The sequence below is a fragment of the Danio rerio genome, chromosome 21, assembly GCF_052040795.2.
Source record: "Danio rerio strain M-AB ecotype USA chromosome 21, GRCz13ab, whole genome shotgun sequence".
In the NCBI taxonomy this organism is placed as follows: Eukaryota; Metazoa; Chordata; class Actinopteri; order Cypriniformes; family Danionidae; genus Danio; species Danio rerio.
The window spans coordinates 22,227,018-22,244,078 of record NC_141041.1 but is presented as its reverse complement, the minus strand read 5'-3'; the positions used below and the strand labels follow the sequence as shown (position 1 = coordinate 22,244,078).

General features: G+C 36.0%; 1 protein-coding gene across 1 annotated transcript; it reads left to right on the top strand.

Annotated features, from left to right (window-relative positions):
- Positions 1-9,342: 9,342 nt before the first annotated feature.
- On the top strand, positions 9,343-16,122 carry LOC141379860 (uncharacterized). Its single transcript, XM_087301189.1, has 2 exons — positions 9,343-9,567; positions 9,702-16,122. The coding sequence occupies exon 2, from the start codon at positions 9,797-9,799 to the stop codon at positions 15,488-15,490; it is 5,694 nt and encodes a 1,897-aa protein (XP_087157315.1). The 5' UTR covers positions 9,343-9,567; positions 9,702-9,796; the 3' UTR covers positions 15,491-16,122.
- The last annotated feature ends 939 nt before the right edge of the window (positions 16,123-17,061 follow it).

Sequence of the window (17,061 nt, the reverse complement as noted above, 5' to 3'; positions counted from 1 at the left end):
GAGCTGCGCTCCAGACCAGATCAGCTCGATGACGTATAATGTCTCCGACACGCCGCCTGTAGTCCCATTTAGCAACTTGATAGCAAGCGTCTTTTTAAAGAAGCATAACCCATTAAAAAAGTCAAGAGTGTGCTGTAAGTGATGTGTTTTATGTCGTAGAACAAAACGTGAAAGTATTTTGAGTTTGTGTTTGCCACGAACCTTATTTAAGCGATTTTACTGAAACCCCATCGAGAAAACCCATTGACTTTGGGACGAAGGAACCGGAAATGCTAAAATTCTAACTCGCTTCCGGGTTTTTGCATACAAATTGACGTCATAGTTCCTCCACTCAATTAGGAGTAGGCTAGCCTCAACAAGACTGACTGCTCATTTAGTCTACATCTAGGCCTATTGAACTACGTGCTTTAGCATAGGCCAACGAACTGCAGTACAGACACCAATTCTCACTTAAGCTCATTTCAGGTTATGATTAGACCTGTCCAGTTTCATCTGAAACGCATCCCAGATGACCTTCTGAAGTGGTTTGAGCGATTGGATGGATATCTGATCAGAACAAAAAAAAAAACAAACAAACGAATGAAGTGAGCAAACAGCCTCAAAAACACTGACGTGACAGGAATATATATTGAATATAAATATATTATATTCATTATTTGATTAATATATAATATTCAATTACATAAAATAATTAAAAGGACAAATGCTGGACCTTTTGGCAACACTTTTTCAGTTTAGGTCACAATTCACAGTATTAACAAACAATTAAACTAACACTACTGGCATAATAAACTAACTAGCTGTTCGTTAATAATTAGTAAGGTACTAATTGGGTTTACGTTTAGGTTAGGGCTAGGCATGCCCCCACCCGGCTACTATGGAAGGCCGTTAGGGCCAAAACGTCTGCAACAAACGTGTTAACGCGTAATTGCGTGTTAACACGTAATTTACGCGTTAACACGTAATTTACGCGTTAACACGTTGGTACGTGTTAACACGTCATTTACGTGTTAACACGCAATTTACGTGTTAACACGTCTTTTTTTTAAACTAGTCTCATTTTAAAGTGCTATCATTTATTCATTCTTGAAACTGCTTATTTTAAAATGTATAATGTCATTTCACTAAAATCACAATAAATGTTTTGCAGTCAATGATCTGTAGCAGATATTTAGTATTATGAAAGGCCAGACATCTTCTGTTATGTTATGTTTGATGGCATAATAATGTATATTAATAATGTTTGTTATTCAGCTGCTGAGATTTCTTTAAAAAATGTGTCCAGAGAAATCAGAATGAGATTTATTAGTGTGTGCAAACACAAGAAATGTTTTGTGTTTTTTTTTTCAGGAGCACATATACATACAGTACACACATACAAATGAACACAGGAAAAAAGAATGGCATAAGTGGATAAAGTAAATAATACAACATTTTGGTTACAAATCATAAATAGTAAGGGTTGTGTATATTTATGACTATAAAAACAGGTAGCAACCAATCTAATAATAAAGATCGATAAAGATGTGTAGAGATTTGGATGTTGGGCAGGTGCACAGAATTAATCCTCTCCGCTGTCCTGGCAATCCGCTGCAGTCTTATGTCTGATTTGGTGGCTGATCCAAACCAGACAGTAAATGAAGTTTTGTCAGATGAAGTGGCTGCAGATTCTACATTCTCATACCGTATATAACATGTCATAAATTACTAAACTATATATATATATATATATATATATATATATATATATATATATATATATATATATATATATATATATATATATATATATATATATATATAATGTTTGCAGAACTTTGCACTAGATATTTTTATATATTTTTTATAGCTGGAAGCTCCAATCACCAAGACAAAACATTACTTTGTGCAAACGATGTAAGGTAAGCAAAGCCAAAATTATAATTTACTAAATCAAAAGTACAAGATAAAGTCAAAATAATGATTTAATAACTCAAATTTATGACTGAATAATTCTGTAGAAATTACATTACAACAATAGGCGGTAAAAAAAACAACCATCTAAATATGTAATATAATTCTAAAGATGATTAATCTAATAAAAGATGTTTTTTTATTTTAAGAGAGTTATTTAATCATTAACTGAAAATTATGGGAAAATAGGATTTTTATATTATAAAACATGATATAGTTAAAAAGTATTACATAATTGAACATTCATATACATATTTGTAATTATAATGTGTGTGTGTGTGTGTACATGTATGTATGTATATATATATATATATATATATATATATATATATATATATATATATATATATATATATATATATATATATATATATATATATATATATATATATATAAATAAATAAAAACGCACGCGCACGCACACACACACATGCCTTTGAACTTGTGGGGGAAACCAGAGCACCTGGAGGAAACCCAAGCCAACACGGGGAGCAGGGATGGGCAAAAATACACTGAACCACATTTTAAAATAAAATCCTAAATCCATCAATTTTACGTGTATCAATATAAACTACAAAATACAGCAGGCACAAATGTATCAAAGTAAAATACTATATATTTATTATTTTTAAAACATATTAAAAAAAAATACATTTACAAGAGAGCAGAAAATTTCTTCGCCAACCCTCCACAATAGGCATATTTGGTCATTCCTTCACCATTACACTGACTATACTATGTGAACAATGTTTGACAGCAACAGTCTTGAAGATGATCTCTTTAAAAAAAAAACATTTAATGCAAATGAGTTAGACTAGATCTCATCATTGTGTTTCCATCCATTGAGTGGCCAAAAAAATTGACACCATCTCTTAACGGTCTTATATTTTAAAAAGGTGTTATATGAAGAGGTTTAGTAAAATATTGAATTAGAACTAAAAACCTGGTAAACACTTAAATCCTCAGCCCCAGAGTAAAGAGTCAACACATGGTTTGGAAAAAAAATAAACCATAGAATTAGTTTCTATATTTCTATTAAACTGTCAAACGGAGTGAGTATAGCCTGAACAAACAGAAAGCAGCTAACAAAGTTTAGAGGACAAGCTTACCGAATACAAAAAAAAACAAAAAAAACAAAGATGAAAATCAAATTACTAAATTCCCCAAGCTTTCTCTCAACTATAAACAGGTGTAAAGATATACAAAATAAAATACTCACGCTTTATTCACTCTTGGAAGTAAATCTCAAAGTACACAAAATATTATATAGTAATGGAAATGCAACAATAATGTTAACTTGGCTTTAAGGCTTAATCCAACTACAAGAACACTAATAAACAATATCACAACCACAAGTGAACAATATAATAATAAAATTTACTACTACTACTACTACTACTACTACTACTACTACTACTACTACTACTACTACTACTACTACTACTACTACTACTACTACTACTACTACTACTACTACACTTAAGAGCTGGGGAGAAGTGTTCCTCAGCTCTCTAGCTTCAGAGGGCTGTATTTAAAGCCAAACCACTCTGATTCAGGCAGATTCATAATTATTAGCAGCTGGGAGCTAATTAACCCGAGAGCTGGTGAGAGACAGAGAGAAAAGCAGGGTGGAGCACAACACAATATGCAGGGCCTACACATAAAATAAGGTTTTGGCTGTAACCAATGCAAAACATAAAACATGTCATCTGTAAAAATGGACTTATCTGTTTTTGCAAAGTCTGGAATCTGGAGTTTTTGACCAGTCTGTATAGGCTGGAGTATTATTAAATTTGTGTGTCTCATATACTGTATTTTGCCACTTTGCTATCTTTAGACAGACATCTTTCCTCTTCATTAACTATATAAGTGCACCTGCAGATCAAAATTCTGACTTTTTAAACAACCATTTAAGTATAGGTGTCACCACTGTAGGGCTTATTTTTATGTGGTGTGTCTTATTGTCTTGCCATCTACATCAGCAATCCATCCAGAACTACTATTATTTGTGCAGTTTACTAATTTTCTCAAGATTTTTTCAGTTCTTCTTTAACTTAAAGTCTTCGTTTACCCAATTGGTGAACTTCAGTACACTGTCTTTAGGTGTTTTTTTCATTATATTATATTTTTTCATGGTATTGTGCATTATACCATTTTCAATGACTGTTGCCTTGCTCTCAAATATACCCCTGTCATTTGTCTGTTATTTTCAAGCATTGATGACCTTCTTAATACATTTTCTGTTCTGATCTCAAGTCTGGGCAAACAACTGAGAAAACATCACTCAGAGGCCGCATTTTATGTCATTATGTAGACTTTCAAAGTATTTTACAGTATTTGAAAAATACAAAATACAAGACACTAAAGTATTTTGATACAAAATATAAAACCATTTTCATAAAGCCAATGAAATACAGATTACAATTTTGTATGTAAAATACTGCCCATCTCTGACAGGGAGAACATGCAAACTTCACACAGAAACACCAACTGACCCAGCCGAGGCTCAAACCAGTAATCTTCCTGGTGTGAGGCGACATTTTTTCAATATTTAAAAAAAATATATATAATTCAAATATGAACTTGTATTTCAGATACTTTACAGATTTACACATTTCATATGGCTTAATAGCAAATCATATTTACAGTAATTTGAATACATCATGCACAAAGTAAATATATTTCCATTATTCTGTTATTCTGTGTGATATATGTGTCCTATAAGATGTGGCCATGTGTAATATTGGTGTTTTTAGGCCGCTAAATACTTTAATGTATCACCACACTGGAGTGAAAATCCTTTTACTAGCGTTCTAGTCATGCCAATTGCTTTCATATAAGATCCAACTAAATGTGTCACTGCATTATTTTTAAAAAAAGAATTAATGAAATTATGTCTTTGTAACGAGTTATCATTATCTGAAAATGATTATATATATATATATATATATATATATATATATATATATATATATATATATATATATATATATAATTAAATGATATATCTTGATATTTATTTGTAATTATATAATTTTTTTAATTATATAATTGATTTGGTAACACTTTACAATAACAGTACATTGATAATGATGTATTAATATGTAAACTTAACATTACTTTATTATAAATTCATGATAGCAACGTGGTGGCGCAGTAGCGCTGTTGAATCACAGCAAGAAGGTCGCTGGTTTGAGCCTCGGCTGGGTCAGTTGGTATTTCTGTGTGGAGTTCTGTGTGCATGTTCTCCCCGCGTTCGCTTGGGTTTCCTCCGGGTGCTCCGGTTTCCCCCACAGTACAAACACATGCGGTTCAGTTGAATTGGGTAGGCTAAATTGTTCGTATTGTATGAGCGTGAATGAGTGTAAATGGATGTTTCCCAGAGATGCATTGCAGCTGGAAGGGCATCTGCTGAGTAGAACATATGCTAGATAAGTTGGCGGTTCATTCTGTTGTAGCGAACACAGATTAATAAAGGGAGTAAGCCGACAAGAAAATGAATGAATGATTTTATGATAAGTTAATGCATGCAATTATCATGAACTAATGTAAACTACAACATGAGTCACATGAGTTCATGTGTGAATAACAGCTACCTTAATTACTTGTTAGTACATGCTGTTAATTAATGTACTAATTAACATTTAAGTTTAAGCTAAATGTAACTAACGTGAACTCGTGAGTTGTTAATGTATAATTATGTCATGACTTGGAGGGGCACATCACCATTAACTCATCATTACCTACTCATGAATTCCTGTTCATGTTGATGCTGCCAGCACACTTTACAATTGTTATTCAGTGTAAAAATACTAGATGGACGTGCATCGGAAGTTCATGAGTAGTTAAGAATGGATTAATGATGATGTGCCCTTCCATGAAAAGTCACAATATAATTATACATTAACATATCATGAGTTCATGATGGTTAAATTAGACATAAACATGTACTAACAATTAAGGTAGCCGTTATTCACACATGAACTCGTGACTCATGCTTAAAGTTAATTCATGATTGGCATGCATTAACTCATCATTAGTTAATAATAAAGTAATGTTTAGTTTACATATTAATACATCATTATTCATGCTGTTATTGTAAAGTTTTACCCATGATGAACGACATTAAACAGCAGCAAAACTCTGTTGCTTTGTATTTTGCTGCTTTCGGTTTGTATTTCTTAACGCACTTCCGCGTACGTTACTCTCCCGTCATGATCTTGGATGATGAGGTAAGAGGCTCGTTTGACTTGGCCAAAATCTGCGCAGAATCGATCACCGGTGATCACCGCAAGATGCATGCCGGTTAGAAATGTGTCCGCCTTGCCTTCGCCTCGCTCTGATGTCACGCTGACGTGCGCCAAAAAACTCTCGCGATCGCGAGGCAGGTACCTCGGATAGAGCAGTCGGCCGCAGTTGCTCTCAAAAGACTGCGTTACCAAAAGCATGATGGGAAACGACTGGCTGACGACACAGCTTAATGCTGATTGGATGAGACTGACACATTACACTTCATTATCTTGTTTTACTAAGGTTTATACCTGGATTTGTTGAATACCTTTTTTTTTGTATTTTCGTTGATAATTTAAAAAAAAAGTCATAAAGAGCATAACATGGTTATTTATTTAGATTTACACACAAACAAAAACAAAACACATCTTTGTAAAACATAACGTGACCTATGTAATATAACTAAATGTTACTAATAAATCATTAGGATTTGTGTGTGTATTTCTCTCTCAGTTCTAAGTCCTGTTTGTTGTCATTTTCACTTTTTGTATGTTTGTGTGAATTTTGTATTGTATTTTTTATGCAGCATTATTCCATTAAAGTCAGTCCAATATATACATATATTCAGAAATACAAAGATAATCAGACTGTTTTGTCATTATGCCTTATCTTTGTGTGGTTTCATATGAGAAGTGAAAAGGGTGTAGTAAACAAGACACACACACACATATGTATATATATATATATATATATATATATATATATATATATATATATATATGTATGTGAAGTCAAAAGTCATGTTTATTAGACCAAGAATATTTTGATAGTTTTTCCTACAGTCTAATAGATTTTATTCTGGAGAAAGTCTTGGGCTGTTTATTTTAGTCTGGCTGGAGTAATATCAGTTTATATAGACCTAATAAGCTTGTCAATATAATTAACCCCCTAAGAATTTATTTGTCAAACAAACATTTGTCATGACTTGTCACTCAAAAGCATCTTGCTATGGCTACTTCATTTATAATGTAGCCAAATTAGGTTTCTTGAAAGCTTTCTTTCTGTATAAGCTGTTTATTTTGTTATTCTTTTAACGTTTGTTGAATATACAGAATTATATTTTTAATACACCCTTTTAGTTAATGAGCTGTTCATCTTCTGTAATTCTGACCATCTTTATGTAAAAACAGTGATATTTCTATTGCATCCACTCCCACATTAAAAAATACTATAGTAATGTATACTGTAGTGCTTTTGAACCATGTTATAAAATAGCCTATTTAAATTTTATATTTCTGGTATCACAACAACTATAAACACAACACAATACTGAATAAACATGTTCAAAAATGCTATAATATTTACTATAAATCACCATAGTATTTTTTCATGAGGTCATTCGTCTGCGATAAAAAACGCGAACGAGATCTCCGCCACTGGTGACGTTTCCAGGTGGCTTAACAGCGAGATTCGGCAGGTGTCCGACTTCTGATGTAATTTTTGAGCCCTCCTCTTACTGCGCACGCCTGCTCTCGTTTACAATGCAGTCAAGGCGAGGCGCACCTCAAACGAGCCTAAGGTCACCGTAAGCTAAGCGTAGTGCTTCGGTCACTGAATCATGAATAATTCAAGTAAAACGTAGCTGTGTTGTCACGATGATTGTGTCTGTCGTAACAGCTCGTAATACTTCTCGTGAATATTAATGTGGTGATGCGAGCTATCGTAATGGCTACGTTGAGCCTACGTCATCTGCTCCACTTCCTTTAAAGAAGCTCAACATATTTGGCAGCAAGGAATAAACTTACAAACCGTCCTTTTTAACACGAGCTCTGTTAAACCGTCATGAAATGTCCGCTATCCATACTGTTCTCTCATCATAACTTTTTAGCTCTGAAAAAACGATTTCTTGTCAAAATAAAAGTCCCCCATAAACAATAGAAATAAAGTGATCCTTAAACATGAAGAAATGTAAGATAACTCTTATTAACGTCTGTTACAGTGTTAATTAATAAATTAGTTAACACCTTAGTGCTTACAAGAACCATTAATGAACAAATGTAACATTAGATAATGCTGAGTGTACACTACAATAAGGTTATTAATTACACCAACAAATGCTTTGTTAATGGTAAATCATATTAATAAATGGTTAACAAACATGAAAAACATGTAAGCTGAAGCTAGGAATTTCACATGAATACTCTAAAACCTGCATGTTATTCATGCTTGTTCACTACACAAAGACATCCATTTCAGACAGATTCCCCTGGCATCCACAGTTCCTCCTGTTGGATGTGGTTCATCTTTTTCATTTGGTGGTTTCTGGATACCGTGGCTCTTGATCATCTCAAACAAACACGTTCTGTCTTGGTCACAGATGCGCCAGCGAGACGCGCACCAACAGTTTATCCTCTTTTTTAACTATGTGTCACTCATTATGTTGTGTGCACAGCAATACTTTAGGATAAAAATGTGCTACTAAACCTTCACAGTCTGCTCTTACTGCTGGAATCTGCAGTCAATGAAGATTCGTCACCAAGGAGATAAGAGTCGTCTCGCGCATGCACTCTGTCTCTCTCTCTCTTTTTGCTTGATTTTCATTTTGACAATGCTGAGATTGAATGCATCAGAGTTTTTCACCTTCGTGAGAAATTAAACCCCAGACTAACACAGGTAATGAAAAATTCAACTTTAGTCATTTTCTATTTGGAGAATTACAGTTTGTGTAGCAGATGTCATGTGTGTTTAAGATCTTATGCCAGTTCACCTAGGAACTAATTAAGGCGGAGCTAATTTCAGGGGGAACTATAAAAATGATGCACCACTGTGAGTAGAGAGACCAATGCATTCACTTCCAAGCATTCAACAAGCTAAGGAATGCTTATGCTTTTCTTGAGTTTCTCCCTTCCGTAACCAGCCAATGAGGTATGTTTGTTTTGTATGATTTGTTGGGTTTGTTTGATTTGAAGTGTGGTGTTGTTGTTGCTGTTTGTTTGGTGTGTGCATTTAACTGTTTGTTTATGAGCGGTGCTATTTATAAAGTTAAATTGTATTAGTTAAGATTATGTGATCCAGTGTTATGTGTGACCTTAATGTGGTGATTTGGATTAATTTGATATGGAAATGCACTGTTGTAATTCATTGTTGTATGTTTTTTAGTTCTTAAGTCTGGTACACCCCTGATGTCTTGTGGTTTGCTCTATGTTGAGAACTGAAGACTTGCTATGAAAATAAACCAGTCAGTAGAAACCAAAGACTCTTGCTCGTTTGTTGCTGGAGGGAGCTACAGTAAGAACTCAAGGCTCATTGCGAGTATGAAAGAGGAAAGAGGACTCGTAAGCTGACTGAAAAGGGTCAGAAGTTGCAAGAAGAGAAGTTGGAAAGGTATGAACAGAGATTCAAGGTCAGTTATGATAAATGGAAATCTCTTGTCAAAGAAGTAAAGTGGTTATTATCTGAGTCTTCTTCAATTGAATCAATACAAGATGTTATGGTAAGAATGACAAAGGCTTCTGCAGTTGTAGGCACTGGGTATGAAGATCTACGCCATTTGAGTATTCCTGACCATGATACACGCCGCCGAGTAGACCATTGTGAAGCAGTCACAAAGAAAATGGAGGTTTTGGTGAAGCATTATTTCGAAGGGAATAAGGAAATGGAGTCTGGATGGAGTGACATTGAGTTATCTGAAGAGGTCAGTGTGGGCACAAGGATTTCTAGAACATCTACATCGTCTCAAAGTAAGTCAAGATCTTCTAAGTTTTCAAGTTTATCTGCTGCCAAAAAACAAGAAGCTGCTGCTGAGGTTGCTGCTAATGAAGCCACTTTAGAAGTCTTAAAGGAACAGGATCGTCAGTTTAAGGAACTTCAGAAGCTTGAAGCTGAAGATAAGAAGCGTATAGCTGAACAAGAAGCTGATGATTTGAAGCGCCGTGAAGAAGAGGCTAAGGTGAAAGCTCAGCATGAGGTGGAAAATGCAGCTAGACGTAAGTTATTAGAAGATAAACGCCGCGAACTGGAACGTTTGGAGACAGTTAAGAAGTTAAATGCAGCTAAAGCACGTATGCAGATATATGAACAAAGTGAAGCTTCAGAAGATGATGAACTTTTGAGTGACTTGTCTCATGATTGTGAATTTAAAGAAATCCATGTGGATAAAAGACACCACAGACCTGATAATTTGTCAACAAAAAATGTCACTTTACAGCCAACAGTGACAACTCCACAAATAGATAATACTTCTCTTGTCAAGGCTTTGACTGAATCTATGAGAGTCAATCGACTTCCTGTGCCAGAACCAATGGTTTTTAATGGGGATCCACTTAAGTTCAATGATTGGAAAACGTCCTTTCAAATGTTAATAGAGAAGAAATCCATTCCTGCAGTGGAGAAGATTTTCTATCTACGGAGGTATGTAGGAGATTCTGTCAAAAAGGCTCTTGAAGGCCATTTTCTTCTTGGAACAGATTCGGCTTATTGTTCAGCTTGGAAGATTTTGGAAGAAAGATATGGAAATCCATTTCTTATAGCCAAATCATTTCGAGAGAAGCTTTATGCTTGGCCAAAGATTGGTCCCAAGGAAAGTTTGGAACTACAAGAGTTTGTAGATTTCCTTCGTAGTTGTGAGGCTGCCATTCCTCAAATTAAAGAACTTGAAGTGTTAAATGATTGTAATGAGAACCAAAAAATTCTTGCCAAGCTGCCTGATTGGTTAACTTCAAGATGGAATAGAGAGGTGATGGAAACTGAAGAAAATACTAAAACATTTCCAAGTTTCAGCCAATTTGTTAAGTTCCTTACAAAGGAAGCCAAGATTGTGTGCAATCCTATAACATCACTTTATGCTCTGAAATCAAGCGATAAAGAAGGAACAAGGACGTTGAAGACTCGAAGCTCTGTGGGAAAGGTGTTGGCGACTAATTCTGGTGGAGACAACCTCGTCTTGGTGAGTTGTGTTTTTTGTCAAAAAAATGATCATAGTCTTCATAAATGTCATAAGTTCATGGAGAAGACAGTTGTTGAACGACACAAGTTTGTCTATAAGAAGATGTTATGCTTTGGATGTTTGAAGCCTGGACATCAATCAAGGATTTGTCAAAACAGAAGTGTCTGTGACATTTGTGCAAAAAACCATCCTACCTGTCTTCATGAAGATCGTTCAAGGAGTGTTGGAAATCATGGGGTGACTGAAAGCTTTAAGAAGAGTACAGATCCTTATCAGCATAGACACACAAGAGTTCTAAATGAGGCAACTTCGAACCAGGTAATGCAAGAAATTAATAATACCTGCACTTCTTCTATTATACCTGTATGGGTGTCTACAACATCTGAACCAGAGAAAGAGGTTCTAGTATATGCTCTCCTTGATACACAAAGTGATACAACCTTTATTCTTGAAGAGACTACACATGCACTGAATGTTAAGAAGGAAGCAGTTCAATTGAAACTTGCAACTATGGCTTCAAAGATTACAGTCGTTCCTTGTTTTAAAATGAAGGGTCTTCAAGTTAGAGGATTTTATTCGAAAACTAGGATTCCTCTGCCAACAACCTATTCAAGAGAGTTTGTTCCTGCCAGCAAAGATCACATTCCTACACCACAAACAGCAAGAGTATGGCCTCATCTTGAACATATTGCAGATGTCCTTGCTCCTCGACAAGGTTGTGATGTTGGCTTATTAATTGGATACAACTGTCCACAGGCTCTTCTTCCACGAGAGGTAGTGGCTGGTGAAGGAAATCAACCTTTTGCACAGAGGACCGATTTGGGATGGAGTGTAATTGGTCATGGTAATCCATGTGTTGACTCTGGCGATATTTATGGAACAAGTCATCAGATTATTGTGAGGCAAGTAATGCCAAGTATACCTGCTTCTGTCAATCTCAAAACGAAGATGCACTATGTCTGTCGAACACAAATCAAAGAAGTGGTTTCTCCAATAGATGTCATCAGGGTGTTTGAATCTGATTTTTGTGAGCAAGAATCTGAGGATTGCTGTATGTCTCAAGAGGATCTTCGATTCCTAGGGAAAATGAAAGCAGGTACATCATTAAATAAGGCTGGACATTATGAGATGCCACTACCATTTAAAGGTGACAGGCCTAACTTGCCAAACAATAAAGTCTGTGCAGTATATCGTCTCAAATGTTTGGCAAGAAGATTTAAGAAGGATATGCAGTATTACAGTGATTATACTGCTTTCATGAATGAAATCATTGCCTGTGGAGATGCTGAGAAGGTTCCACCTGAAGAAGCTGAGAAATGTTCAGCATGGTACATTCCTCATCATGGAGTGTATCATCCAAAAAAGCCTGGAAAAATTAGAGTTGTTTTTGATTGTTCTGCAAGGTTTCAAGGAACTTCTTTAAATGACCATCTTTTGACAGGCCCAGAGCTGACAAATACTCTAGTGGGTGTCTTGTGTCGTTTCAGGAAAAATCCAGTTGCCATTATGTGTGACATAGAACGCATGTTTCATCAGTTTCATGTCAAAGCAGAGGACCGAGATTATCTTCGATTCTTATGGTGGGACAACGGCAATTTGGAAGCTCAACCCTCAGTGTATAAAATGAAAGTTCATTTATTTGGTGCAGCTTCTTCCCCAGGTTGTGCAAATTATGGTCTTAAACATCTTGCTGCTGAAGGAAAAGGAATGTTCAATGAAGATGTTATCAGGTTCATCCAAAGGAACTTTTACGTTGATGATGGATTAGTAAGTGTGCCAACTGAAGCTGAAGCAATTGCTCTTGTGACTGAAGCTAAGAAACTCTGTAGCACTGGGAAACTTCGACTTCACAAGTTTATTTCCAACAGTAAGAAAGTTATCGCTTCAATTCCTCAAGAGGATCTTGCTAAAGGAGTAAAGGATTTGGATCTGGATCTGGGTGAGATGTATGTGGAGAGAGCACTTGGTGTTCAATGGTCAATTGCATCTGATGAATTCCAGTTTAGAGTCATTGTAAAGGAACATCCATTTACTCGCAGAGGAGTGTTGTCAACGATAGCATCTGTGTTTGATCCACTTGGATTTATGGCACCATTCATTTTGGTGGGCAAGAAGATCCTACAACAGCTGTGCTACAACAAGGCTAGTTGGGACGATTCATTGCCTGAAGAGTTGCAATCTCAATGGGAACGTTGGCTTTTAGATCTGCCAAATTTAGCTGATGTGAAGATCCCACGATGTTATGTTCCACAGATAAGTAACGAAGCCATTCGTTTTGAACTCCATCATTTCTCTGATGCTAGCATCTCAGGATATGGGGAATGCTCCTATCTTCGAACAGTCAGTGCATCAGGTGAGGTTCATTGCTCTTTCGTCATGGGAAAGTCACGAGTTGCACCAACAAAAATAACTACTATTCCAAGACTAGAACTTTCAGCTGCAGTGGTCGCTGTACGGGTCAGTGATATGCTGAAGAAAGAATTGGACATTAAGGATTTACAGGAATGTTTCTGGATTGATTCTAAGGTAGTTCTGGGATACATCAACAATGATGCTAGGAGATTTCAAGTTTTTGTAGCTAATCGTGTTCAACGTATCAAGTTGAGTACTGAATCGAATCAATGGAAATATGTAGGCACTGAAGACAATCCTGCAGATTCTGCTTCTAGAGGTTTGATGGTTGAACAACTAGTGGCGTCGAGTTGGCTCAAGGGACCAAAATTCTTGTGGCAGAAAGATCTTCCCAGTGAAGAAGTTAAGGTGGGAGATGTGATCACAAGTAATGATCCAGAGCTTCGAAAGGTTCAAGTTTTCAATATCCAAGCAAATAAAGAAAAATCATTGTTAGAACGTCTTCTCAAATTCTCGGACTGGGCAAGGATGGTGAAGGCCATTGCCAGACTTAAACGGTATGTAAGAGAAGCTAAAGGTTTTGAATCCAAAGCTTTTGAACCTACTACTTTGGAGCAAAGGAAAGATGCTGAGCTCTTTATCATTCGGTTAGTTCAAGAAGCAACCTTTTCCCATGAAATGACGAGTCTCAAGAAACAACTAGCATTTACATCTGATGCTCAAACCAAAAGCCAATTGTACAAGTTAAGTCCTTTCCTGGATAATCAAGGCATACTGCGAGTTGGAGGTCGCTTGGCAAATGCAACTCTTCATTTAGACGTAAAATATCCTGCCATTCTTCCAAGGAAAAATCATTTCTCAGCATTACTAATCAAACATTATCACGAACGAGTACAACATCAAGGGCGAGGAATGACCGTGAATGAACTTCGGTCCAATGGTATATGGATTCTTGGATGCAGTAGTGCTGTTTCTTCTCACATATACAAATGCCTGAAATGTAGGAAATTTAGAAGGTGTGTAGAAGAACAGAAAATGGCTGATCTTCCTGAAGATCGTGTGCAGCCAACTCCACCTTTTCTATTGTGTGGAATGGATTGTTTTGGACCTTTTTATGTTACCGATGGTAGAAGGCAACTCAAACGCTATGGGTTATTGTTGACTTGTATGTGTTCCAGAGCCATACACATTGAAATGCTTGATGCTCTGTCTACTGATGCATTTATTAATGCTCTCCGCTCCTTTATAGCCATTCGTGGAACAGTTCGCCAAATTCGATGTGATCAGGGTACGAACTTTGTGGGGGCAAGCAGAGAATTTATGAGCACATTGAAAACAATGGATCAAGAGCAGATAAAGAAACTTGGCTGCGAGTTGATCATGAACATTCCATCAGCAAGTCATATGGGAGGTGTCTGGGAAAGACAGATCCGTACCGTAAGAAATGTTTTGACTTCTGTTCTTGACCAGTGTCCTGGGGCACTTGACAGTACTTCCCTGCGAACTCTGTTGTATGAGGTTATGGCTATTGTGAATAGCAGGCCTTTGACTGTTGAGCATTTGAATGACCCTCTAGGTCCAGAACCTCTTACCCCAAATCACATCTTGACAATGAAGTCTATGATTGTGGAACCACCACCTGGAGAGTTTGTCAAAGAAGATCTTTATCTCCGTAAACGATGGCGCAAAGTGCAGTATTTAGTCAACAACTTCTGGTCGCGCTGGAGAAAAGAGTATCTTCTAAATCTTCAGCAAAGACAGAAATGGAATAAGAATCGCAGGAATGTTAAAGTGAATGACATAGTAATCCTTAAAGATGATGTTTCACCACGTAACAAGTGGAAATTGGCAAAGGTGGTAGACGTGTACCAAGGAAAGGATGGCAAAGTGAGACAAGTCAAGTTGTTAATGAGTGACTCTTCGCTTGATGGAAAGGGTAAGCGATTGTCTAAACCAAGTTACCTTGAGCGTCCAATACAGAAGGTAGTCATTCTTCTTGAAGCTGATTGAAGACTGCTTGATTTCACACTATCACTCCATGGGTTGCATTAATTTTCATAATTGTGTTTAAGTGTGATTTATAAAAAAGGAAAAAATCACAAGTGATTTGGTGGGAGTGTAGCAGATGTCATGTGTGTTTAAGATCTTATGCCAGTTCACCTAGGAACTAATTAAGGCGGAGCTAATTTCAGGGGGAACTATAAAAATGATGCACCACTGTGAGTAGAGAGACCAATGCATTCACTTCCAAGCATTCAACAAGCTAAGGAATGCTTATGCTTTTCTTGAGTTTCTCCCTTCCGTAACCAGCCAATGAGGTATGTTTGTTTTGTATGATTTGTTGGGTTTGTTTGATTTGAAGTGTGGTGTTGTTGTTGCTGTTTGTTTGGTGTGTGCATTTAACTGTTTGTTTATGAGCGGTGCTATTTATAAAGTTAAATTGTATTAGTTAAGATTATGTGATCCAGTGTTATGTGTGACCTTAATGTGGTGATTTGGATTAATTTGATATGGAAATGCACTGTTGTAATTCATTGTTGTATGTTTTTTAGTTCTTAAGTCTGGTACACCCCTGATGTCTTGTGGTTTGCTCTATGTTGAGAACTGAAGACTTGCTATGAAAATAAACCAGTCAGTAGAAACCAAAGACTCTTGCTCGTTTGTTGCTGGAGGGAGCTACAGTTTGCTTAGTCCATAAACAATCATTTTATGAAATACATAATTTATCCAGGCCTTTATATATTTATATTTTATATCTAAACTATAAATATACATTTTAACAAAAGTTTAAGAACATTACATGTAAAAAAAAATAAAAATCTATAGGGTAGGTTACAGGCTAAATCAATGCGCCTCGTCAGCTGAACATCACTGCGGTCACCGTATGCGCTTTTGTTTAATGCTTCATAAAGACAGATGACAGACACAGTCTCAATAAACACTTGATGCTTGCTGTCAACTAGGCTAGGTAATTTAGGGCATTTGTTATGAGATTGATAGGATCTGTGGTTGTCAAATAAGTTTTCTTATAATATTTTTGCTGAAAATCTGTTGTAACCCTTATTTCTGGCTGTTTACACACCAGTCTCTCCAACGTGGGTATCATAAATAAACGAGGGTTACCATGGTGATCATTCATTTCTTTTTCTTTAATCTGGAGCATCAACATGACATTCACAATCAGCATTACAACAGCATTGCATCTGTCAAACTTTTCTCCTACTTTCCGGTGCACCTCTCTTAAAGGAGCCAGAGCACATCAATAACTTTCACAACTAACAGCTATTAAACTTTGCACCAGACAAAAGTTAATAAAAAATCTTTATAAGTAGATTCAATGACATTTTTACATTTAAGTATTAATTAACAAAATATAAATTAAAATAATGAGTAAAATGTAAGGTTACACTGTAGTGTGCCTCATCACCAGTAAAATAACCAGCCTTTGTATTTAATGTATATTTTCCAATCAATGTATCGCATCCAAACTAAATTGTGGCCAGTTTTACTTATTATACTGTGCTTTGACTGGCTATGTAGTTTAAAAGCAAAATTGTTAGCTATAGTATTGAAAAACATAA